Below are 27,007 nucleotides of genomic sequence, written 5' to 3'. Positions count from 1 at the left end.
TGAGTACCCTTGACTGAGGCTTTTAAGACAATTAAAAGCAAGACATTTTGACTGGATATAAAGCTTACTAAATGAAGGCCCCTGGAATATGTGATCAGAGGTGTTGTTTAAGTGAAGTCTTGCGTTGAATTGTTTATGATTTGTAGCGCACCAAAGACCTTGCCTCTAATATATCTACATATTTATGTAGATATTACTATTACTTTATAAGTGCTTTGTACAGAGAGGCAAGTTTCACAGGTTAGTTTGTTTGGAGTGGGGAAATGAACTTCACTGAAGTGCCGGTTGGACATGATTATTATTATTATTATTATTGAATCTGTTCAAGTTTTCAGGGGACAGGATTCCCATAAATTTAAAAAAAACAAGCAGAATAAATATAATGGATTTAAATAAAGTACAGATTCACTAAAAATAACAAATCAATAAATATCGCAAAGACTGAACTGGGATTACTATGCTTGAACAGCCTTTAATTTATCAAGTCGAGCGTGACGTCACGGATACGTTTACTTTGGTTAGTATACTATAATGATAAAATTACCACTAGCTCATGACTACAGGTTCCTACAGATTCTTCATACAGTTCTGGAAGTGTATTGTAATGTTTGTCTTAATTCACTGGCCTTAGCATGCTAATACGGACCCATGCAAACACATACCAAGGAAAGCAAGACACCGTGGGGACCTGAGTATTCTGAACATACTTTGCGCAGGCGCAAGGCTATCAGCCTCATCCCAAAAATACTTACTGGAAACAGAAATGGTAATGCTTTCTGGCGCCACATCTTCCAAGGGGATAAGATAGGGAAGGATTTATACATATATTATATACACACACACACACACACACACACACACACACACACACACACACATATATATATATATATATATATATATATATATATATATATATATATATATATATATATATGCTATATGTGTTTGTGTGTAGTGTCTATGAATGCCCTAAAGGAGGCGATTCCATCAACCGCTACAGTGTGATGGTCCATATTTTGGTAGTCGGAACTGTAACCATTCGAACCTGCTGAGGCGACCAAATTGCTCACAAGCATACCATGAGTAGTATTGTTCTAATGAGTCTCTGGGACCTACAGTTTCCCCACTGTACTTTACGTTTTTCCTATTGTTTCTTCTTCTTAGTTTCGTCGCCCTATAGATTCAGCCTAAGAATCAATCCTGTCCATAGCATATTAATACGAAATACGGGGAAGGGAAGTGATTCGGTTCACGGACAGTTCTAAAAATTGAACCTAACATCGACTAGGTACTGGCTGTAGTATTTCTGACGTCTGAAAATGCAATTCTTACCAATATCCTTAGCTGACACTACATTTGGGAGACGTACGTATCGAGAATTCTGATGAGATCCAGACACTCCCACATGCACTTTGCTTTTAGACCAAAACGTTTTGTTGGCCTTCCGGAACAAAGCCAAGTCCCTCATGCACGGTCATGACAGATAGGCCGTGAGTTTGTAGTTTTATAAATAGGATCTGACGTCACTGAGGACCAACTGAAGTCAATGGCGTTATTCGCAGTGACTTCCTTTTTATTTAGACTTTGATTCTGCCTATGCTTCTTTTTCATATATATATATATATATATATATATATATATATATATATATATATATATATATATATATATATATATATGTGTGTGTGTGTGTGTGTGTGTGTGTGTGTGTTTGTGTGTTGATATACATTGATATGTTTGTAGCTGAAGGCTATGCAGGCAAAATCTGACTCTAATAATGGGCTCAGTCAAAACCCTACAAAAGGAGTTCGGCTGAGGGCCTTCTTCAAAAGGGGGAAGTTATTACGTAAACACCTAGGTTTCAAATAATTAATTGTACTCACATTAGAAAAACACACATATCAGAAGAATGGGACAGGGACAAAGTCCTGTTGCGTAATAAGATTTACAAACAAATGGTTAATTCTCTGAAGAAACTCAAAGGGGCCTGCTTCAAAGGGCACCACAGGGGAGAAGAAACAGTGGTTATGTCACTGTGCACAGAAGATGATAACAGGTCCATAGCAGGCTAACTCTTATCTGCAATCGACAGCACACGTAGTTACATAGCTACAGTAAGGCGCTTTGATCAAGGAATCGAGGAATTGCACAGAAGATGCCTAAAAAAGAACTCGACTCCGGTAACTGTAATTTTAAACAATTACGTTACACTGTCTTCACTGATTCGTAAATTAACATAACACAAAATAAAAGCAATACAGGTCTTGCTGTAGGTATATCGCACTATGAAAGGAAACGAAAAAATAGGACAAGATTTACAGGGACGTGACTGACATAAGAACCTTGACTTCTTGTAGGTGGCACTGTATGTCGGCGGAGCACGTGGGGTGTGGGGCATCATGGCCCAGGTGTTTGAGATGGCGACAGTCACATGGAGTCACTTTTCTCTTTTGACTGAGGCACAGTTAGCATCTCCCACAGAACAGCACCTGAATTGAAGGTCTTGTGGAGTCACTTGGACAAAGAAAAAGTGATTAAGGGATCACCCAGAAGGGTAGTAGTGAGAGGAGTCAATAGGGGTAAATCGTGCCAACAGTTAACCTTTTACCATTTAAATTAAAATAATACACATTATTTGTATAGAATGTGAAATGTTCTTATTTTACTTCTTACTCTACATCTTGGAGGATGAGATGGCGTGTGCAAGGTTTACCTCATTACACCTTTCCAACCCAGTTGACATTCACACCCTAGATTGGGTTGGAATGGCTACAATCATGTGAGCTCATCTGACAAGTTATCCTCACTTCACAACCTTTGGGTTACATTATTCTAAATTTTAATTCATCTGGGAAAGATCAGCCCCAAACAACAAAGAAAATCGCGTATGACATTTACTCTACTCGCAGAATTAACTATGCTGCTGACAATGCTAATACTCTCAGTTTAAAATGATACTAAGCAGCATTCAAGGAACACAAAATGAAGTGAGACTGTTACTTGTTAACACATCAAAATACAGCAATAAGGGGTTAATAAGGTTATTTTTAAAATGCTCCATGCACTTATTAGCAATAGCTTTGAATTACAAGGTCATGAGGTTATTTTGCCTTGAAGAGGTAGGATAATGGAGTAATCATGGACTTATATTAGGTGATGCCATGATACATAAGAGTGACGCTTCTGTGCATGTGGGGTATCAGTACGTAATATTGGCTACGGAGAACCAGGGGTTCGTAAATTACAAGGAAAGAGGACAGTAACTAGAAGGAAATATCTTACACTTTGGGGAGCCATTGATGTGTTAGACTGATAACATGGCACTACATCGTGGGTGCCTTGTGGCGCTTATCTACATGCGTGATGTAATCAATTATGTAATTTACACAAGTTTGCAAGTCAGGAACTTGAGATTTATATCACAAGGGAATAACAAAGAAAACAGATGACAGATGCAAGAATTAGCAATTCTTGTTAATGAAAAATTATGATTAATTTGCCAAGATTATATTCCTTAGCCTATGAAAAATGGCTAGGTTTTTTCTTTAACACAAAAGGGCATCGAAAGATAGTCAGAGGGTGTGACCCCTCTGGTATGAGCATCTGCCAATATGTACGGTAATGGCACTGTGCCATATTGGCACTTATATGGGAAGGGAAGTCAAGGGGCTTATATTACTTGAATATCTGGCAAATTGCAACTCTGCATTGGCAGAGTGAGAAGCAAGGTAAAAGTGATGAGCCGTTACAAGGCTTCGCAAATGGGTTCATGAATGGGCAAGGTTGCCAAAACGTTAAATTAAGAGATTTGGTAAAGAAACAAAAATTATCTAATGGGTAAAAGAGAAAAATACGCAAAGAAATTAAGGTACAAAGTATAAGGAAAATAAATTGGTGAAGGAACCTGGCACGCTCTTCTGGATAGAGGTGCCAAAGTTCTTTGTAAGATAAAGGTGAGGCACTGTGCCAGATTGGCACTAATGCCAGGGGAGCTCAAGGCTCTCTTTAGGCTACCTGGAGTTTTCTATGCCCGTGACCTTTCTTCTATGGAACTTTTTTAGGTCAATGGTTTGACTTGGTTAGGGGGCTTGGTGGAACCGAATCCAAGGAAGAAATGTGAGTGCCACCTATTCCGGCTTCTTTGACAGCCAAAGCAGGGGTATTCTTTGCAAGCTCTACCATGAGTCATCGCAGTTCCTTGAGTTCATCAGCCAGTTGAGATATGGCAGAATCCTTACTCATACTCAGGTCTGCGAACGACTGGGAAAGAGAGGAAGAGGTTGTGGTGGGCGTGAGAGGCTCGCAGGTCACGATAACCGCCTCAGGCATGGGTTGCGAGGCCACACCTTTGGGTGAGTTTCCATGGTGGTCGGAGGAATCCAGAGGGTACCCGAGAATACCTTGGGTTGGCTCTCATACCGGTACTGGCAGAGGTGCCAAGCCAGGGGGAAAGAGACGATCCGGATTGGGATCTCTCAAAGGAGGATCTATGGCATGCTCAGGCACTGGCACTGGCACTAAGGCAGGTCCAGGCACAGGAATCATTTCTGGAATTTCTTCAATGTCCACGATGGGTGGAACGTGGCACTGTCCAGGACACTCAAGCGGCACTGGTAGAGATTTTGTGTCAAATTTGGGATCTCCAGGAGGAAGAAATATGAGATGCCTTGGCACTGGCAATAGGGCACGGCCTGGCACATGATGGAGATTTGAAATTTGATCGGATGGAGCTTGGCACTGCTCAGGGCACTGAGATCACACTGGCAGTGGAGTTAAGGCAAGTTTGTGAGGCTTATTCATGCCTGAGGAATGATTTGATGGGTCTGGACCCCTGGATTGTCGTAATTTAGAGGGGGGTCTGGTAGTCTTGTCCCAGAAGGAGGTCATAACCTCCACAAATGGAGCTTGCTACCACAAGAGTGCAGATTTTGGATCTGTGAGGTATTGTGACTCAACTGAACAGTAGGGAGTATCAATTTAAGGTGATTGATACTTTCAATTGTCACAAGTTTACGTCAGTCAACGTTAGCCCCATGGGGGTGTGATACGTTGGAGAGTAAACCTTCTTCATAATAATCCAAGACTTTATTGGTATAAGTCAAATATACAGTAGAGCCATGAACGTAAGCTAATGCTCCAAACTCAAAAGGAATACTGCCCTTTAGGTTTAACAGTAAGGTTTAACTTTATGTAAGATAATTATCATAACAGCTATTTACATAAATAAATAGTTAGGTAGTAAAGGATGCTAAACAATTATATCTTAAACTGCTTAACGAGCAACAACTTGTTACATCTCCCCTTCTTCTAAAAGAAGTTTGCATGTACAGTAAATTAGTTTAATAATCAATAAAATAAATATATATATAAATACAAATGCTGAAAACAGTCATTAATATACAAATAAACTTTAATGTACATGTACTATCAATAATCATCTATGCCATAACGTTTAGGTTTACTCTTGAAGCGTGTTGAACGTCTGTTTTGGATTTCAGGCTCGGATGTCTTAAGAACATTGTCCTCCAAATAGGCTTCTTTAACGACAAGTGGCTCACAGGCATCTTCGCTTCTCAGCTCAGGTTTACTCTTTTCTTTCTGTTGTGGACTGCAGCTCCGTATCAAACTCTGCTCTTGTAAGATCTGTTCCAGATCATTATCGTCCAATTGCTCGTCAGTATCAACCTCAGTGTTCTCCAAGTCATCCGAACATCTCTCTCATGTAGCCAATAACTGCCGTCGATTTCTTCTATACTCTCTATTTCCCACCTCGACTTTGTAAGATCTAGGAGCGACTTCTCCCATGCAAAGCGCAGGAGTCCATATCTTACTACCTGGTAGTCTGAGGCGTACCACCTCTCCTGCGGGTATAGGCTTCAATGCACATGTCCCTCTGTTACAGTAATGGGCCTGCTTGTCCTTTTTTTCCAAGATAACTAAAGAATCTTGCTGTGTAGGATATCTAGGCTTTAGTAATGATGACATGCAGGGCATGATAGTTTTACAACGTCTACCCATAAGTCTTTGGGCTGGGCTAGTCAACATGCCTTCTGTTGCCGTGTTATTCCAATTAAGTAAAGCCAAAAACTCTGATTCTCCAGTCAGTTTACACTTTGTGAACATTTTCTTTACTATTTTCACGGCATTCTCAGCCTTTCCATTTGATTGTGCATACCTTGGACTAGAAGTAATGTGTTCAAAAGACCATGTCTTTGCAAAAGAACGAAATTCTGGTGTGATAAACTGTGGCCCATTATCTGTTACTAACTGGTCCGGTATTCCATGACGAGAAAATGTAATTTGTAGTTCTCTAACGATGGCAGTAGATGTCGTATTATTTACTCTTGATACTTCAAGAAAACTGCTAAAATAATCAGCTACTATAAGGAGTATCCGATTATCAATATAACATAGATCAGCTCCTACTTTTGACCATGGACGAAGGGCAAACTCATGACTTTTCATCGGTTCTTTAGGAGGAAGGTCTCTAATTGACAAACAAGCATCACACTGTTGAACCAATGCTTTCAGATCCGAGGACATTCCCGGCCAGAACAGCGCTTCTCTCATCCTTCTTAGACAACCCTCCACTCCAATGTGTCCTTGATGTGCAATGTCCAACATCTGTTTCCTGAGACTCTTAGGAACAATTAAACGATTTCCTTTGAACACTAAACCATCTTCAGTATGCAGTTCATCTCTATAATTATAAAAAGCTCTAGCACACTCACGAGCTTTATTTCTAGCATCTGGCCATCCTTCTCTGATCATTTTTGCAACTGCTTGAAGATTACTATCACTTCCACTGTGAGCTTTTATCTCTTGCAATCTGTCATCTGTGATCATCAAGGTATCTCCGATCAGTGTTGTAGCCTCATTTTTTACAGTTTCAAGGTAATTTACAAATACAGAATTTTCAGAGCAATTAGGCAAGAACGCACGGCTTAATGTGTCAGCAATGTACTTGTGTTTTCCTTTGACATACTTAACCTCCAAAGCATAATACTGCAGATGTAGCAACATCCTCTGAAGCCTAGCTGGGGCTGCTGCTAACGGTTTCTTGAAAATTAACTCCAGTGGTTGGTGGTCAGAATGCACCGTGACCTTGTCCCGTCCATATACATAATGGTGAAACCTTTCACATGCAAAAACAATAGCTAGACATTCCTTTTCAATTTGTGCATAACGCTGCTCTGCCTCTGACAAACTTCTGGATGCAAAAGCCATGGGCTGGCCATTCTGCAAAAGGGCTGCTCCAACTCCATACTGGGATGCATCACACTGAATAGTAACCTCTGAAATTAAACTATAATAACGTAGAACAGATGTTTTACTGGCTGCCTCTTTAACAGCTTTGAAAGCTTTTTCTTGAACATCCTGCCACACAAATTCAGAGTTCTTGTGCAGAAGATCCCTCAAAGGAGCGGTCAGTTCAGCTAATTTAGGCAGAAATTTAGCTAGGTATTGCACCATTCCAAGAAATCTTCGTACCCCTGCAACATCTTTAGGTGCTGGCATCTCCACTAAAGCTTTCACTTTCTCAGGTCCTGGTTTTAATCTTTTGTCTGTTGCTACATGACCCATAAATGAAACTTCAGTTTGTCTCAATTGGAGTTTATCAGTTCCCAGTACCACGTTTCGCTCTTCACAGCGCCTGATAAAGGACTGAAGATTTCTATCATGATCATTTGTAGCCTCTATGTCAGTAGCTCCTTTTCCATACACCAAAAAGTCGTCTGCAATTACCTCAATTTTCTCAAGTCCCTCAATCAGCTGATGCATACAACGCTGAAAAACTTCCGGTGCCGAGCATATTCCAAATGGCATTCTCAGCCAGCGGTAATGTCCAAATGGAGTATTAAAAGTTGTTAAGTACGAGCTCTCCTCCTCCAAAGGCACATGCCAAAAACCGTGTTTCACATCCATCTGTGCCCGAATATTGAAACGGTAACGTTCAAATGCAGTGTTTTTGCTTGGGTGAAAATATTTTTCAAATGCTGCCAGCACTGCATTCTGATCTTTCCGATCTTCATCAGAAAGTTGAAATGTGCTGAAAACTTTATGAGCCTCAGGCCCAATAACTGTAAGTAACACAGAAACTTGCACTTCGGGAGTCTTTTTACTTAACTCTGTTGCGGCAGCATAGCACTTCCACCTTTCTCGCCATTCCCTCCACCTTTCTGCTGCATTCCTATCATCCACATTGAAACTGGCGGGTGGCGGAAGACTGTGAAACGAAGACATCCTGGTATTTCTGCACGTATGGGTCCATTAAAATACCGCTGCCACCATGTGATACGTTGGAGAGTAAACCTTCTTCATAATAATCCAAGACTTTATTGGTATAAGTCAAATATACAGTAGAGCCATGAACGTAAGCTAATGCTCCAAACTCCAAAGGAATACTGCCCTTTAGGTTTAACAGTAAGGTTTAACTTTATGTAAGATAATTATCATAACAGCTATTTACATAAATAAATAGTTAGGTAGTAAAGGATGCTAAACAATTATATCTTAAACTGCTTAACGAGCAACAACTCGTTACAGGGGACTTGTCTTCTTGTATCAGGGAGATTTGCACGCCAGAGTCATCAAATGCTGTGACCTGGTGTGCTGGGTAATTACCTCAAGGAGGTTTCACAGATATCGGACCCTAAGTTGTAGGGCCTAAGGATTTTGGATTTGTAACTGCCAAAGCAATGGTGGGTGTACTTGTTTTATTAGGGCATTTTGCCCATAGGGCAGAGTGCCATAGGCCTTACAGGTGGTACAATAATTTCTGTTATAATCTTTGCTTGGCACTCTCCCATTTGGGGGGGAGAAGGCCCTATGCTTTTCATCCAAGAGCCAGACATGGCTCGTTGGGGTGTTGCCCCATTTGGGAACTTGAGGGTGTTTCTGGCTGATTCTCAGCCTTCAAGCAGCACTGTTCAGTGGGGTGCCCTGTTCTTTTACAGTGTCCACACACTAGTTTCTTTGGGGGGTGTCCATTCTTGCGAGGTTGTTGAGAGTTGGTTGCAGGATGCGATGATGGGTATATATAATTTTGTCTATGGAACTAAGATAAGGTTGGTTGATGTCTCAGATAGCCCAACAACTGCACCTCGGACACTGTTTTATGAGCCTTATTGCATAGATGAGTAGCGAGAGCTGGCGGTGCATAGAATAGGAAGTCCTCAAGCTGGATAAGTTCAAGGATGTCCTCCACACTAGTGGCTTTGAGGGCGTCTAGCCATTGTTTTAAGGCTTGGGTTTTCTTGAAGATCCACTCGGACCAGGTATGGCCTGCTTCTTTTGGCATGTTTCTCCACCGCTACCTCACCTCCAATGGTCAAGAGTAATCTCGAAGGCTTTTACAATGGCTTGGTGGACGAGGGCAAGGTTTCCTTGATCCTCAGGGGGGAAAGCAATGAATGCAGTGGCACCCTTTCCCTCAAGGTGCTTCCTTGAGGGAGAGAGCTTAAAGGTCGCCAGGACCTTTTCAACATGGTTGAGCCAGGCTTCAGGTTCAACTTCATCCCATTTTATTATTAGTGAGCTGATACTGCCGAGGGTTGAGTGAGGGAGGTAGTTGCTGGGTTATGCCCTCTTTGGGCTGCAAGGGCACGCTCTCTCTGCCTCTTCCTGTTTCTCCTGAGCTAATCTTTCTTTCTCCTTCTCCTGTCTTTTTTTCTCCTTCTCCAGCCTTTCTTTTTCCTTCTCCTGCCTTTCTGCCTCTTCCCGTTTCTCCTGAGCTAATCTTTCTTCCTCCTTCTCTGTTCTGTCTTTCTCCTTCTCCTGTCTTGCTGCCTCGTCCCATTTCTCCTGAGCTAATCTTTCCTTCTCCTTCTCAGCACTTTCTGCCTCTTCCCATTTCTCCTGAGCTAATCTTTCCTTCTCCCTTTGTTTCTTGGCAGAGTTTAGCCTCTCTTGGACCCACTCCCTCAGTTCTTGGCCCATTAGTTCCAACTCCTTACCAGCATCCATGTAGAACTTGAGCTCCTCATTTTGCTGGGATCTGGATGCCTTAGTCCACTTGAGAGGGTGCTGAGATGGGTGTGGCCTTTTGGGAATAACAATAAGGTCTTAGGACTTGGGGTGGGGGCCAGTGGCTGTGCTACGAGCAAGAAAGAGTACCCTTCGGGTGAGGTGGCACTGGCACATGGTCTGATTTTGACCCGAGTGACCTAGGTACATTTGGAATGAACGACATGGTTTGTTCCAGGGAACTTAGGATTGTGCTAAAAGGTGATAATATAGGGTTGTTCATGATGAACTGATTTAGTATGGTCTAAAAGACTCAAGGTTTGTTCCAATGAGTGGATTTGGGAAATCATGTAAGGATTTCGAGTAGTCCAAAATGGACGCATGAGGGGGTACCCCAAGGACGCGAGGTGTTCAAATGAATGGATAAGAAGTCTTGGATGGACTTGGATGGTAATGAATGGATAAGGGGTCCCATAAGGACATGGAGTGCTCAAATGAATGGATAAGAAGCCTTGTATGGACTTAGGTTGTTCGCGATAAATGGATAAGAGGTCCCGCAAGGACTTGGATTGTTCGAATGAACAGATAAGGAGTCTCGGATTAACCTAGAATTGTTCGCAATGAATGGATAAGGGGTCCCGTAAGCACTTGGGTTGTTCAAATGAATGGATAAGAAGTTTTGGATGGACTTAGATTTGTTCATGATGAACGGATAAGGGGTCCCGTGAGGACTTGGATTGTTCAAATGTATGGATAAGGAGCCTCAGATGGACTTGGAATTGTTCACGATGAACAGAGATATATGTATTTATATATATGTATGTATGTATGTATATATATATATATATATATATATATATATATATATATATATATATATATATATATATATATATATATATATATATATATATATATATATATATATATATATATATATATATATATATATATTCATGATGTTGCCTTTTAATATGTATATCATCCCATAATTTTGATACATTTGCTCTTCTATTTATCATGTGTTCTGTGTAATAATAATAATTGTTGAAACATTGTATGTAGTGTAATGATAGATCTCAAAAGAGTTAGTGATTTCGATAACTTAACAGTGTAATTTAGAATTAATAATATCTTTTTTGATAATAGCGTAGTAGCGGGAGAGAGAGATTCGAGCTTTAGACCAGATGTGCCATCTGTCATCAGTTACGATAAGTGAGCGCTTTGTTTTGATTCACGTGTTGACAGGTTGGGAATAGCAATAGAGTTGTAAGCTTTGTCCCATACGAGAGGAAGACGAATGATTTTGCAATGTTACAGGTGTCCCATACGATTTTCTGGTAAAAACGTGTATCTTTTTGAGAAATGTCAACAAGTGTTGAACTGAAGCATATGGCAATTGTGTCATGTTTAAGATTACATTGCTCTGATCCTGTATTGTTCTAATACGTTAGTTCCTTCTTCTAGAATTTTCTCTTGTATCTCATTCCCAAAATGCCTTAATGATGTCATCTGGTTGTTTCATTTCTAACTGGAATCCAAAATTTTTTTCATTCTGGTTTCAGAGACCGTTCTCGTTGGTCTCTCTCTCTCTCTCTCTCTCTCTCTCTCTCTCTCTCTCTCTCTCTCTCTCTTCAAAAGAGAGAAATTATTAATGTAAAGTGTTAGTGTGGTCACTGGTATTAATCTTAGCTTTTGAGATCTGAATGTAGGAAAAGTGTATATATTTAGTAACAGCGCCATACAAAAAAGTGTTTTTTGTGAATCTCAAACAGCTGCGATTTTGCGAAAGTTTTCTCAATCTTGTGTAAGGTAAAGTGAATTTTACTTGCTATTACCATGGTATAATAAGGTATATTGAGAATTTTTGTCTTTGTGAAATTATTATTGGCAAATCTTTTGAGTATTTTTGTGAGTTATTGTGTTTGCTATCTCTTGATTTTTCACATTATATGTACTGGTGATTTATCATTTATTTACTTAGCATTTTAAATATTTCTTGATAATTTAACATTGCATACTTGATTTAATTTTCATTTACTAAGATTTTCTTTTCAAATCTTGAGTAATTCTTGATAGTTTAAATTTGCTTTATTAATTTAATTTCTTGATAAATTAAAATTTTGCAATTTAGTTTTGTTTAATAATTTAACTCTAGAATTAATTAAATTTTTGTGTTGTTTTCAAGTAATAGTAAATTTTTCAAATGTGAATTCTAATTATAAATTTTAAATTTAAAAATAAATTTTTCTATTTGAAGTTTTTAAAAACAGTGTTTCATTTGTTGACCACCAGTGAATAGGATTAATTGTGTGCATAAGGCAAGGTGATAAACGTTTTTTCCTTTAGTTTTGCTGAAGTGAATTAAGACCAGGGAAACAGTTAAAGTTGTTTGATGTGGTGATGCCCTTTTGCTCTAGTACAGTCCTTGTTTAATTGTTGATATCTCACACTTGTTTTGATAAACTTAGTTTGGTTTTTCACGTGATTAATTAAGCTTCATAAGGGATCACTGTTACCTTTAGAGTACTCAGTCATAATTTTTACTGTTATGAGAGTTCAGGTATCTGGCTGAAGTGAGGTAAATTTTTTAATTCTGTGATTAATTGTGTAATAACCAGATACTTGTACACATTGTGACTATATATATATATATATATATATATATATATATATATATATATATATATATTTATATATATATGTGTATTAAAATTTTGAAATGCATACGCTAAACCTTATGCATCCCCGTGGGTGCCACAGGAAATGATTGGTTGATTGACTGATATGCTAGGAAATGTTTGCTTTTCTTAAAACGGCGATTAAATAAAGCTCATCCCTGTTAATATTCAGTCCTAACGGGCACAAAACACTTCTGTGACTTGAGTGTTACATGATAACGGACTTATTATCATTACATATCTCACCTACTATTTACAGTAATAACTCTCTCTCTCTCTCTCTCTCTCTCTCTCTCTCTCTCTCTCTCTCTCTCTCTCTCTCTCTCATGTTTTAGCAACCTTTGAAATCCTTCAGCTAGTTTCTTAAATCGATTTATATAAAGTCAACGTCTACTTTCACAGCAAAAATTACTCAAAATCATTATTGCTTTGCAATACGATCAGATACCCGTCCATTTTCTGATACGTTTTCATTTTAATCGTAGCGCGCTATTTCTTGGTTATTTCTTTTTTGTATATTGAATATGCATACGTATCTTATGAAGTATAATTCGTTCTGTAAGATTTCCTGGGCAATAGAAATCAAGCTGACGTCTTGAGAGTTTTCCCATTGGCTACTCCCGGCGACACCCAGCCTCGAATACGTTTTGCTCAGATATAATTATGCAAGAGAGCTCCGCCTCGCGAGAGTCGCGACGCTCAGCTTTACAACTTTTATCAAGGTTGTACTTTGTTGCTGTTCTCATTCTCGGAACTTGAAAGCAAGGCACGAGAATGGACGAGGATAACCCACACTTACACCCCTCATTGGATTTGTCTGATCATGATATATATATATATATATATATATATATATATATATATATATATATATATATATATATATATATATATATATATATATATACACATACATACATATATATATATATATATATATATATATATATATATATATATATATATATATATATATATATATATATATATATTAACTTTATCACATACACAATTGTTCTGTGCATTAGTAGAATTACTAAAAGGACCTCATTCAAACTGGATGGTATCTAATGGAGTTTTTATTCAAAAAGTTACAAGCTTTCTTGGACAAACAGTCCACATTATCAAGTATCCGTACAATGAGCAGACGCGTATTCCGGCTGTATTTATATCTGTGTGCTGGGTACTTTTAATCCTATAATCGCCTAGCTCTTCCTGTGTGACCTCCACCCCCTCTTGACCTTGGTCTTTCTCTGATCCTTCCTCCTAGGTGACCGTTTTCCGTGCGTTCTCTTACGTTTTTTCTTCGTTTCCTTGCTACTGTGGAGTATACGATTTTTCTAGATATGCTGTCTTCAAAGCCGTTTCCGGTGTTCCCTGCCATCGTGTTGTTGGCGCAAGTTATGAAGGCGTTCTCTACAACCAGTCTAGATGTTTTGTTGGTGTTCCTGTACAGAAAACTCATATTTTCCCAGTCTATTCTGTGATCATTTTCCCAACAGTGTTTGGCAACTGCCGACGTCTGATTATAATGCCTTATGTTCTGCAGATGTTGTTTGCTTCGCTCTTTACATGATTTGCCAGTTTCGCCATAGTACTCTTCTTCATAGTCTAGACACCCTGCCATATAAACCCCCCCTCTAATCTCTTCCCCCTCTACCGACTTTTTGTTTCTAACTATTTTATTCCTAATAGTGTTTTTGTAGCTGCCTATCAATTTGAAATTATTTAGCTTCCTGTTGATGGGTGCAACAGAGTTGTTGTCCGGGACTGTAATTATTTTCTTTCCTACCAAATGTTCCTTTTCTATCCTTTCCCTCTCCCCAAAATAGTTTTTCCTTGCTTTGATATGTGCCCACTCCCACCAATACTTAGGGTAGCCTAATCTCCTAAAACTCTCCCTCAGGTAATCCAACTCTTCGTCTAAAAATTCGGGACTGCAAATCCTATAAGCCCTGATGGCCAACCCTGTCATTAATCCTATTTTTATTTCTTTCCTATGACTGGAGAACCTATGTATGTATGAATTGGTGTGTGTCTTCTTCCTATATACCTTGAATTTTAAATTCTCCCCTACCCTCTTGACCAGGACATCCAAGAAAGGAATTTCTCCCTCCTTCTCTTCTTCTAATGTAAACTTGATGTGTTCATTTAGTTTATTTATGTTTTCTAAAAACTTATGTAGATCTTCCCTTTCTCCCTTGTAAATGATCAAGATGTCATCCACGTATCTTACCCATTTTACGATGTTTAAGTTCCTTTATTTACTTTGCCCACCTCTTCCTTTTCAAACCATTCCATAAAGATATTAGCTAGAATTGGTGAAAGACTTGAACCCATGGCCACGCCATTTTTTTGTATATAATGGTTTTCGCCCCACTTGAAAACATTAACGCTGAGGGCCGCTGTTAGCATTTTTATTAAAACGTCCTGATCTATGTCGCATGTATAGACCCCCTCCTCCATATTCTTTTTTATTATTTCCATCGTCGTCTTTACTGGTACGTTAGTGAACAGGGAAGTTATATCCAAACTTGCAAATTTGCAGTCTTTTACGTTAATTTTGGATAATTCGTCTATCAGGTTCATGTTATGTTTTAAATGCCCTTCGGATACTAAGCCTACCCATTTTCCCATTATGTTGGAAAGAAATTTCTCCAGCCTCCTCTGCGGTGATCTCGTCGATGCCACGATCGGTCTTAGCGGGCACCCTTCCTTGTGGATCTTAGGGCTACCATCAATATATGGGATCTCTGGACTTTCCACTGATTTTGCTCTATGTTCTAATTCTTTTCTCTCTAATGTCCGGTTTTTTGTTGCAAGCCTCATATGTGTTTTCATCGTTTAACAGTTGTTCTAACTTATTCTCGTATTCTGCGGCGTCCATTACTACAACCGCCCCCCCTTTGTCTGCCTTACAAATCTTTATGTCCTTGTATTTTCCTAACCTATCAAGGGCCTTACGTAACCTCTCCGGAAACACGAATCTGTTCGACCTAATCCCCGCCCACATGGCCCCCCTGCAAAAAGCTGCTTCATCCCCATTTTTGTTCTTATCTAGTTCCCTTAAGCTTCTGCACATTTTTGAATAAAAACTCCATTAGATACCATCCAGTTTGAATGAGGTCCTTTTAATAATATATATATATATATATATATATATATATATATATATATATATATATATATATATATATAGTATATATATATATATATATATATATATATATATATATATGCTATTTTCATTTCCTTAATTCATTAGGTCTTCATGATTATCGTTACTGGTTTCTTCGTCATTCATTACTTTTGTGGAAGGTAAAGAGGCGGCAAAAATTTGACGTAATTACTGCAAGCGTGCACACTCACAATCAGATCCTTCAAGTAAACAAGGCTGAAGGCTCCCGCCATCTATTGAGCAAAACGCACACTATATGCTCGCAGGGAGAGGAATTATAGAAAACGGGAATGCCTAAAAGAACGGTTAAAATTGGAATCATAAAAAAAAGTAGGGAATTTATTTTGTTTTTACCCACTAGCGGATCCGGGGGAGGGCGTACCTGGGCATGTGCACCCCCCCCCCCCCCAATTAAAAAAATGACAAAATAATAATACTGAAGATTTCGATAATAATAACATAAATGATAAATATAAAAATGGGAAAAAGTTTTAAAGTAACGTACAACTATCGTATTTGTCCCATTGATAGTGTTGTCATCGTCATTCATCTGTTCGAATATAATATTTCAAGCACTTAAGTTAAGTATATCTTAGTTTAACCAGACCACTGAGCTGATGAACAGCTGGCCCGAAGGATTAGATTTATTTTTACGTGGCTAAGAACCAATTGGTTACCTAGCAACGGGACCTACAGCTTATTGTGGAATCCGAACCACATTATAGCGAGAAATTAATTTCTATCACCAGAAACAAATTCCTCTTGTTCTTCACTGGCTGGTCGGAGAGTCGAACTCGCGACCAACAGAGTGGTAAACATTATGGTAATCTATATCCCAAAATGTTTATAGGTTATCGATCATCGCACATAATATTCTAACGGTGAGTAAATACTTCAGATATCAACAACCGATTTCTAAATAAAATGCATGCATTATCCCTCTCTCTCTCTCTCTTTCTCTCTCTTTATATATTTGTATAGTATATAACATATATATATGTATGTATAATATGAAAATTGGTGGCCCCCACGAAATTTTTCTGGATCCGCTAGTGTAGCTGCCGACAGTATGCCGCTCTAAGTAAATCTTAGGCGGTATTCATTCATTTTGAATTTCAAATCAAATGACAGAATGCAATTATCAATATGAATTAGGTCACTCTGCAGAGATAATCATTGCGAACGGGAGTACTCTTTATCCTATTTATACAATTTACTTCGATTGATTACGAAAATGTATTTGCATTTGATTATATGATGAAATCTTTTATCTACTGTTTTTGTTTTCCTTTCTGACTTACAGTAAAGAAGGGGTCACTTTTCTTATTCTATATATAATTGTAACAAATTTCACTTCATTACACGTGTTGTCAAGTTCCTGGAGATCAGTGATTTTTTTTTTTTCATCTGTAACTTACAGTAAATATAGCAATTTACCTAAAGCAATGCTCGTCTAGTTGGTGTTTCTGTAATTTTTAGTTCATGTTTTTTGTTTGATGTTGTTTCGACAAATATACAATGCAGTGGAAAATGATTATCATGACTTAGTAATTAAGTTTTAATTTTCCCTGCAGATATAAACACAACCAGAGCTGCTGTGAGGGAAAGCCTAGACTCAGCCATGTTTGATCCCGGCTCAGCAGTAGATGATGTCCCCGGACGGAGTGGTGGCCTGGACACAACAACAACAGGAACAGAAGTAGTCTCAATGCTGCAGGCAGCAAGTCACCCACCACCTGCTGCCCCTTCAGGCAGCGGCAGTATCTCGGTGGCAGCAGAGGACAATTCGAAAGACGGAGATGAGGTCGTGATTAATGTAGTGGCTATTGAAGAGGTGCCTCGAAAGAGGAAGAGAGGACGGGGACCCAAGGCAGACGCTAGTTCGCCCACTGCTCCAGCAAGTTCCCGGAGGCAAAAGAGGGTAAAACTCTACGAGGTCACCCAGCCGTTTGAAGATGAGGTCATGGAAAAGAGACGCCTGAAAGCCATTAAAGCTTGGCAGCACAGGCAACTTCAAAAACGGGAGACTGAAGCTCTACGGAAAAAAATTCAGGAAGCTGAAAGCAAAGCTGCTGGTCTTAGGTTGGAAGTTGAAACGCTCTAGTTAGTTAGTTAGTATACCTTAGTTTTACCAGACCACTGAGCTGATTAACAGCTCTCCTAGGAGGGTGGGTATGTTGGAGGAATTAACAATAAAGCTTCTTCAGCTTTCCTTTCATTCATGCAGCCATGAAATTTTAGTTTTTGCTTCTTAAATCAAGAGTCCATAGAATAGGTCTCGCACTAGTGAAAAAAAGTAAAACGAAATAAAAATAAACATACAGATGGACCTACAAACTATTTGGAAATAATAGATCTAAACTTAATAATGTAGAAATTTAAGTCATCAATTTTAGATTTCTTTTTTTTTTTTTACTCGCCTAGAACACCGGACCCTTCCCCCAGTGCAGTCCATCTTTGTCAAAGCCACTTTTATACAACTTACTTGGGGTTTGAAGGCTGGTCCTTCTACCTCTTTGGCCCTTCACTTCTCAAATCCTTCATGAAATTCTTCTTTCTACTGCATTCAAGAAAGCGCTTTATTTCGTATATATTTTTTTTTAAATCTTGAGTGCATATTTTATCTGTCTAAGATTTGATCTATTTTATCCATAATTTATGACTTGACTAGTATTTGAATATGCTTTTCATATTTCAGAATTCTGCTTCAAGATTATATATATATATATATATATATATATATATATATATATATATATATATATATATATATATATATATATATATATATATATATATATATATATATATATATATATATATATATATCTATATATATATATACTGTATATATATATCTATATATACTGTACAGGTATATATATATGTGTGTGTATGTATATTATATGTATATATATGCATTTATAATCTTGAAACAAATATATATATATATATATGTGTGTGTGTGTGTGTGTGTGTATAACTGCATGTTTGTAATTGAGTATTTTTACGTAAGTCTGGATGGCAAGTAAGAAGATTTCATCTGCATTTCCTTCTAAATTAATGTATGTTACGCATCAGCGACCTTTCTGATTGTCAAGCCAGACTTACGTATGAAATCAGTCCTTTCAGGGAAATCCCATGAAACCGCCGTATACTGATAGTTTTCGTCTTTCTTGCAGGAGACCTGCGTGAGGAAGGAACCTTCTTCTACTGCCGATGGACAAAGGAGTACGAAGTGATCGGTCTAGACCAGGGTTGGCCAAACTTGCTAAGTTTATAGAATATCAGAATTCTCTTGAATTTTTCCCGAGTCGCAAACCAGACTAGCTGGCCATACACGTACGCGACTGGCATCGGGTTTGTCCTGCCGGGACTTGTGCGCGCTCCAGTCGGCTTGGGTATTGCCCACACACGCAGATGACTTGCTCTACGCATGTTTCGAGAGGGCAGATGAATATGCAGTGGACGTGCTCCTGTCACTCCTATGGTCTCCTGGTAGTAAGTTTCCACCCTTTGATTTAGAGCGTATTAAATCATGGCACCAAGTAAAAGGAAGATTATTAGTGCAATAATGTCGAATACGAATAAGAAATCTGCCAGAAAAAGCGTAAAGTATGGATGAAGTCATGGCTGAGAAAGAGAAAAAAGAAATTATTTAAGAATGACTGATGATGCCTTCGGAGACCTTTTGTTCTATTATACTCCTTTATATAGGTTTGCTTAAAAAGCAAATGGATGTTACACACTAAATACACACACAAAACAAAAACCACTACAACACCTAAAAACATAACAAACATGTCACATGTCTCGAACTCTCGCCATACCCGCGCAATAACTTCTCGCTGCTGGGAAGAAAGGGCGTTGGGTCGGGTATGATACATGAAACATACGTACCGGGGTCTAAGCGATGTCAGGCAGGGCAGCCGATCGAGACCACAGGTCTACCCCAAAGCCAAATCAAAAAGTCCTTCAAAGAAGGCATCGTGCTTACCCCATACAAAAATGGGAATAAGGCACGTTAAAAGAAGAAGAAGAAGAAGAATACTACTGAATATTTCATCTTTTTCTAGTACTCAATGACATTTTATTGTACTGTATTTCAGTTGGTTTTGTTAGCGTACAGTATAGCGAGATATTTCACATATATATCAAACTGGAGGCAAATACAGATGTACAGATATGCACAATGAGCCTTGAACGTACACATTTATGTCTGTATCATTGAACAAGTTAGGAACTAAATTTTACATTGAAAAAAGAACCGTGATTTTATTTCTATCCATCAGCCTAGGTCTTCATAAAAAAAATATAAAAAAAAATCGAAAACACGCTTTTATTAAAATGCATAAACGGTAAAAAATTCATTTTTTGAGACGCACCAGGATTTTCTTACAATTAATAATGACTACAAAAATAAAAGCACGGGCCCCAAACATGGAAGGAAATGTTACGAGAAATAAAAAAAAAAACATTATTTCTTTTCTTGTAGCATTTCCTTCCATGTTTGGTGCCCACGCTTTTATTTTTGTTAGACATGACTAATTGTAATGAAATCCTGGTGTGTCTCATATAATTAATTTTTACTTTATAGTGCATTTTAATAAAAGGATGTTTAAAATTTTTTATATTTTATACTTTTTAGTTTTGACAGAAATTGTAACCGATGTATGATTGCAGTTAATGAAATTGATATACGGGGAGGAGGGGCGAAGGGAAGGAAGGGAAGGGGGAGTATGAAGGTGAGGGGGGAAGAGGAAAGGGGAGGGGGAGGGAAGATGGAGGAGAGGGGGGAGGAAAATGGGAAGGGGGTGGAGGAGGAAGGGGCGGGAGGAGGGAAGGTGGCAGGGGAGGGGAGGACAAAGCTAAATTAACACTTGATGTGTGCTTTGGAAGGGGGAGGGGAGAGGGAAATTTCAAGTCCACCGGGCGAAGGGAACAGGTCGAAAACTGAGTTACAAGATTTGACCCAAACAGGCAGACAGAGGCAGAAGTCCAGTTAAATAGAAGCATGTAAAAAGGAGTCGGCCTGTGCAAGACGCGCCAGTCATTAAAACATGCTGAAAGGACGGCGGGACAGGCCAGTCTCGACGGGACTGGCATCAATAGCCCCCCATACACGTTGCTCTAGGCCTACGATCCATTCATATTCGACACAAGGACTCTCTCTCTCTCTCTCTCTCTCTCTCTCTCTCTCTCTCTCTCTCTCTCTCTCTCACACTTCCTACTCGGCCTAATCTGAACCCCTTCTCCTTACCTCTCTCTCTCTCTCTCTCTCTCTCTCTCTCTCTCTCTTTTCTAATAATACTAACGTGACACGCTGGACTGGCATCCGTATGTCTGTCTGTCTGTCTGTTTGTCTATCTATCTATCTATCTATCTAAATTTCTCAAATTGCCAGAATAATCCAGCGCATGTTAATACTTCTAGCTAACTTCTTCAAGTGCCTGAATAGTGTTATGTCATGCGATTTTATCATGCTTTCTAGTCAAGTTCTCAGGGACCCTAAACTTCCCGTGCCTTTATGATGTGTTAAGTTTACCTGCCAAAGACACTCGAGCGATTTAACTGTGATATTAGCATGAATCTTCAAGATTTAGTAATCTGTGATAACAAAACATACTACACTTAAGTTCTCGTGACAATAAAACATACTGTACATAAGTTCTCAAAGTATCCAAATAACTTACCTTTCCGTCAAGAGTAAGTTATCAACTTCTCGAAGTACCTGAACACTCTACCTCTGAGTCCGCAGCCATTTCATCTACATTTTTTTTAAAGTTACGCTTAATTCATGTCTAATTTTCGTGTGAGGTTTTCACAGCTTGTCCAAGTACCTGAAGGAGATGACTGATCTTAATAAATAAATCTGCTGATTATAGAATATCCGAGTATTTAGCCTTCTGGACCTGACTTCTGTAACCACCTGAGGTACCCAGCTGGAAATTTAATTTCCTGTTTTTTAATTGTTATAATTTTTATTATTTTTTTACTATTAGTCTTAATGTTATTACTGTCATTACCATTATTTGAATACTGTTTTTTTCTACTTCTTCAGCAACTGTGTGGATATTGCCGATTGTCATTTTTTATCATGATATCTCATGTGTCTACAATGTTTGTATGTTAAAGTCTTTACTTTGTATGTTCCATGTAAATGGCCTTGAGCTGAAATAAAATTTATTACTATTATTATTATTATTATTGCTAAGAAATTCACAATCTCATGAAAAATAATGTGTAAAAAAATCCACAATTATATAGTAAACTATTTTACATAGTAATGTAGTTTACTATATAACTATGGATTTTTATTACATTATTATTATTATTATTATTATTATTATTATTATTATTATTATTATTCCCCTATCTGAATACAAAAGCATTTGACCTAATTATTGTTATTATGACAAAAAATCAAATCATAATATTTTAACTGAAAATGCAGCCTACAGAATGGAGGTTTCTGGAATATGTCATTACAAGTAATGATTCAGTAAAAAAGGGTAATACTCATTGTTCTTGGTTATTGCTCATGATTATTGATATACCAGAAACTTTGCCTGTATGTACATCAAATCAGTATTTCATAAGTGCATTGTGGAAAAAGATCAATTTCGCATTAGCATGGTACTAATTATTGATGGGGCTGTTTTCCCGAAGGTCAGAGTAACTGAATACTATGCAAGCTTCCACAGAAAAGAATAGAATACTATAAAATGACTGTGTATGGAAGAAATAAGAGAAGTCAATGATATACAAAGGTATAATTATGATTGGTTTCCAAAAGCAAAAATCATAGGTCTAGAAACAGTCCTTTGGAAAGAGGAGATAATTCTTGATAGAATAAGCCTATAAATAGGGGTACCCTTTACCTCCCCTTAAACACATGAATAGCAAAACTTTTAACTGATTCTTTGGATCTGAATAAAACATATATTTGCAAGAAAGGACTTGATACCATGCTTACATGCCATATTTGCAGTATAACGCATTATTCACAAGCAAAATGACTCCATCCATTGATATCCTAGAATTCAACTCCCAATCTTGGACATGAAGCCAGAATACCTGGTAGACTTATTCCACACGTCCCACCACACGATGGGAACATCTCTGAACCACGCCCTGCGGGTGTAGATATTCCGATTGTCCCTAGAGACACTGTCCTCAGCCTCTCTGTATGGAACAAGATCTCTCTTGTACTGCCCGTCTGGTTCCAGGTCGCTGTCGAAGTACGTTTCGGAGTCGAACTCGCTCTCCCACCCGACAACCTCGTACATTTGCTTGGGTTTCTTTTCCCCGACTGCACCGTCGCAAGGCTTCAAGCCCACTGGGGCATAACTGTGGGCGATAGAGCATGGCAGATTGAGCAACAGGTTATAGCAATTTGGCGGGAGCCATTCTGTGGCATCTTTCAGATTCAAGTAGCAAATAACGTGAAATAAAAAAAAAAAAACCGTTTTAGCACCGAATTAAAAAGTGAAGATATGAATTTGTATGTAAACACAAACCATGTGTGAAATGGCAGTGGTCAGACGATTACTATAGTCTTTGACATGAATGTTACAAAAAATGACAGTGCCCTAGTCTCAGAGGCAACAATACCTTGAAAACGATACCCTGACAGCTTTTAGATTTGGCGTGATTCTAGAGTATTATGTACAAGACCCTTAACTTAACTTTAGTCCTAACCAGGAACAAGAGAATATTTATGACAATACCCTTAGTTCAAATCATGATCTCTGTAGATAAACCTAATTCTTGACGCAAATACTATACAGAACCTCCTATATAAGCCTAATAAACAAACAAGACAGTTATCTCAGTACAAAATTAGATGCTCTAAACTTTCTAAAGCCTATGCGCAGTATTGAATGCGGCAGAACAATGACCCGCGGTGAGAGTTTGTTACTTAAAAAAAAAAAAAAACGCAAAAGTCAACCTTTACTTTGGATTGTTTTAACAATCCTTCGCCTTTTCGTTTCCAATGCCGGGAGTCCGACGAGGCGGACGATCTAGCCCAATGGCGAGAGAATAGAGAAAGAAAACCAGAAAAAAACAGAAGCAATAATAAACTTCCAAGATTCTTAAGTAAAACAGAGCACTTATGAGATAGATGTATATCTACAGTATACTTGGCCTAATAAGTACTTACATGGCTCCCCTGATCGTGTATATGAGCTCGTTCCTCTGGGCCACCCGGATCATGTTCCTGCGAGTCTCAATGTGGTCGCCCTGAAATGAAGATGGTTATTACATGTGGTGAAACAAGGGTGAGGTGATGTTCTGATTTATAAACGCAGTATACATATACATACAGTCTCTTACCTTTCCATACCCCTTCCATATTAACAGGCGCCATATTGCTTGCCAAATGAACGCGATAAGACTGGTCACCGCCATTAAGGGTATTCTGGAAGGGAACGTTCACGGTCTTGAAAACTTGATAAAGACCATCCTCTATGTTATCTTCACTCTAACAACTAACCACAAAATTACTTCTCCCATTCTATCATCAGTAACGCCAGATAACTTACAGTCAATCAACAAATCCAATCGTTAATATATGAAAACAAAGATGGATGAAATATTTCGCTTTATAAACCGTTTAAAAAAAAAATTAAAGTATTATTACACCAGTTTTCCGATAACTGTTCAGAAAATTAATGACCTTATAAAAAATTTAAACAATTCAATTCTATTGCATATTCCCCCAACGAAAAGGTCATGGCTATAGCACCATGATCCTACAGATTTTAATTTTTTTACATAAAAAAAAAACCTTCCAACTTACGTCCACTTCAGCATTTTCTTCCCAGCGACCTGATCTTTCTGCTTATCCTTCTGGGATGCCCAGATAGCGGCGCCCGTCAACAGGACAGTAATCAGCATGGAGCCGTAGATGACAGGGTCTAGCCTGCGCAAAAAAATAAATTAAAAAAATACTAAATAATAAAATCTTCAGTGTCGTATGGAGTGAAGAAAATCCGATCAAATGAGGCCTTTTTTTTTTTTTTTTTTGCTTCCACTGAACGCCACTTTTTCTCCTCTGGTGGCTTATTTCTCTCTTAGCAGCCTGAGCAAGTTTGCACCTGGACATTTTTTCTTCTGCTCTTACTAGACGTCACTTTTTCTCATCCTATAAAAGATTATGGTATTTGTTAGTCATCTGTGCAATTCTGTACCTGGATAGTTAATTCTCTCTTCTCTACAATTCAGATTCATTGTGTAATTATTGTTAAGAGATTAAACCTTTTTAGTCTCTTTGAGCACTCTATTGCTGATTTTAAATATACTAAAGTAACCGGTTTCGTGTAATCCAGATTTGGATTTTGATATTTGAAATATGTTTCCCTTCATTTTATCTGTTTTCAGCAATCGTAGTTTCGTGTTCTTTATCTGTGCGAGATTACTAGCACTATTTCACGTTCTATACTTCAGATTTTAACGCATGCGAAAAGCCTCTCTTTAATAGCAGACGACAGACGAATCATTGCCTGTACCGGAGGTCTGGTAATAAGCGAAAATAAATGGTATTTACTTCAACTGAACTTTGCGCAATATTGACTGTCACACCAAGCACTTCTACCCGTTCAGCTCTCAAAACAGTGAAAAGGAGGAGTTGGAGGTGTTTGACAGCAAAATGAAGAAATACAGAAAATAAAGCTTATGAAGTATAAGGATCTAAAGGTGGAACTGGAAAACGCCACAGTTGCGCTAAGAAGTAGGCCTAGTAGTTAGAGATGCTGGGCAGCAAGATCGAAGAACGGAAGTGGAAACGGAAATAAAGTAAGAGGGTGAAAAGTGGGTTCGGCTAGGGGCCGAAGGGACGCTGCTAACACCCTTTGGTAATGCCTACAGTGTACCACGAGATGTGCATTGACGGCACTGCCTCCCTACTGGGACCGTATTAACTTGACAACTACTGTAACAATGACGTTCGTATTTCCGGTTAGGTGCCCCGTACTTGGTATGTTAATTGATGGATTTCCTGGCCGAGATCTTTTGAGCAATGCAAGTCTTTGGTTGGCAATGATTAAAAGCAGCGTCAAACGAGCCATTCTTTACAAGCATCTTTTAGAATCTTGCCGCCGAAATCTGGATTAAGTACCTAATTCTTTATATCGTAAATGGTAGCAAAACTGAAGTCTCACGAACCGCCATGTACGTAACGTCAATTTTGCAACCTGTATGAACATATCTGGTGCTAAGTTGGAATTGCTAGTTGCGAGTCCTGCTCACTAGAATTATTCACACACATTATTCAACTTACAAGTATTTAGCACCTCCGAGCCACAAGTACAGCCGCCTGTAGGAGGTGCCTTCCCCTCCAGGAGGTCCTTCTTGGGTTCCGAAGAAGGAATTCTCCGACGAGCCACACGACGAACAGGAGCAGTTCGAGTCGACGCTCGGGGATCTTGCACGGCGTCGTCCTCCTCCTCCTCTTCTCCTCCTTTTCCTCCCCCTCCTATAATGACGAAGGGTCCGCACGACGTCCTGGAACTCCTCTTCGGAATCAGGAATCATTTGGCTCTCTAATTCGGAATCGTGAGGAGACTCTGACGACAGTATCGAAAAAGAATCTTCGTCCACCCTACCCCAAGTAACATTTCCTTGCCTCTCTTCTTCTTCTCTCTCTTTCGCCTCGTTCGTTTGGTCATCGTCATCCATCTCGCCAACGTCTGTTCTTTCGTCGATATAGGGTCTAGAGCCTGGGTTCTCTTCCCGAGATTCTGGGTTCTCCTCTCGACATCCAGGGGTCTTTTTCAAAGACCCCAAAGTGAGCGAGGAGGTGTAGGTCAGCTGCCCGTGCGCTCTCGGTTCCGAGTCTGACATTTCGACGATGATAATTGCTCAGTCTTTCACAAGTCATAATCTCACCCCAGTCAGTCTTTAATTTTCTAACTTAATCATTCTTTAGTAAATGCAGTCTTGATATTGATGTCAACCAGCAAACTCAACCTCTATTAAACGCAAGTCTTAGTAAACTCAGTCCTTGACAGGCTTAAAGTCCGTAAGCTGGGGGAAAAATGAAAAAAATATTAGAGATTGTTTTCAGGATTCTTGAGTTGACTGTTATCTGCAAAGGAATCTCTCTCTCATGATTAGAGGCTGCTGCCCCAGGAGAGCCAGAGCCCATGTTGGCATAATGCCAGCTTCGTCTACTGAC

At 38.8% G+C, this 27,007-nt stretch overlaps 2 protein-coding genes across 3 annotated transcripts in view; both read right to left on the bottom strand.

Annotated features, from left to right (window-relative positions):
- Positions 1–9,582: 9,582 nt before the first annotated feature.
- Positions 9,583–11,481, bottom strand: LOC136846888 (protein enabled homolog). Its single transcript, XM_067118139.1, has 2 exons — positions 11,390–11,481; positions 9,583–10,045 (listed from the first exon to the last, which is right to left on the bottom strand). Exons 1-2 carry the CDS (start codon positions 11,479–11,481, stop codon positions 9,583–9,585), a joined length of 555 nt encoding a protein of 184 aa, XP_066974240.1.
- A 12,756-nt stretch (positions 11,482–24,237) lies between these two features.
- LOC136847122 (uncharacterized) overlaps positions 24,238–27,007 on the bottom strand; it is a 59,265-nt gene continuing 56,495 nt past the window's right edge. For both annotated transcript variants that reach the window (XM_067118477.1, XM_067118478.1), the window contains 2 exons: positions 24,632–24,754; positions 24,238–24,250 (listed from right to left, as the gene is read on the bottom strand). In XM_067118477.1, coding sequence (XP_066974578.1) covers positions 24,750–24,754 — 5 coding nt within the window. In that variant the 3' untranslated portion in view covers positions 24,238–24,250; positions 24,632–24,749. The remainder of the gene's footprint in view (positions 24,251–24,631; positions 24,755–27,007) is intronic.

This window comes from Macrobrachium rosenbergii, chromosome 16 (assembly GCF_040412425.1).
Source record: "Macrobrachium rosenbergii isolate ZJJX-2024 chromosome 16, ASM4041242v1, whole genome shotgun sequence".
In the NCBI taxonomy this organism is placed as follows: Eukaryota; Metazoa; Arthropoda; class Malacostraca; order Decapoda; family Palaemonidae; genus Macrobrachium; species Macrobrachium rosenbergii.
This window is presented reverse-complemented; position numbering and strand designations above follow the sequence as displayed.

Excerpts from the sequence above, each read along its gene's own strand:
- LOC136846888 (XM_067118139.1), bottom strand. The coding sequence starts at position 11,481 with ATGACATCATTAAGGCATTTTGGGAATGAGATACAAGAGAAAATTCTA. Across the intron at positions 10,046-11,389 it reads CAATACAGGATCAGAGCAAT|GCCACACCCATCTCAGCACC; the intron begins GTAATCTTAAAC and ends TATTCCCAAAAG.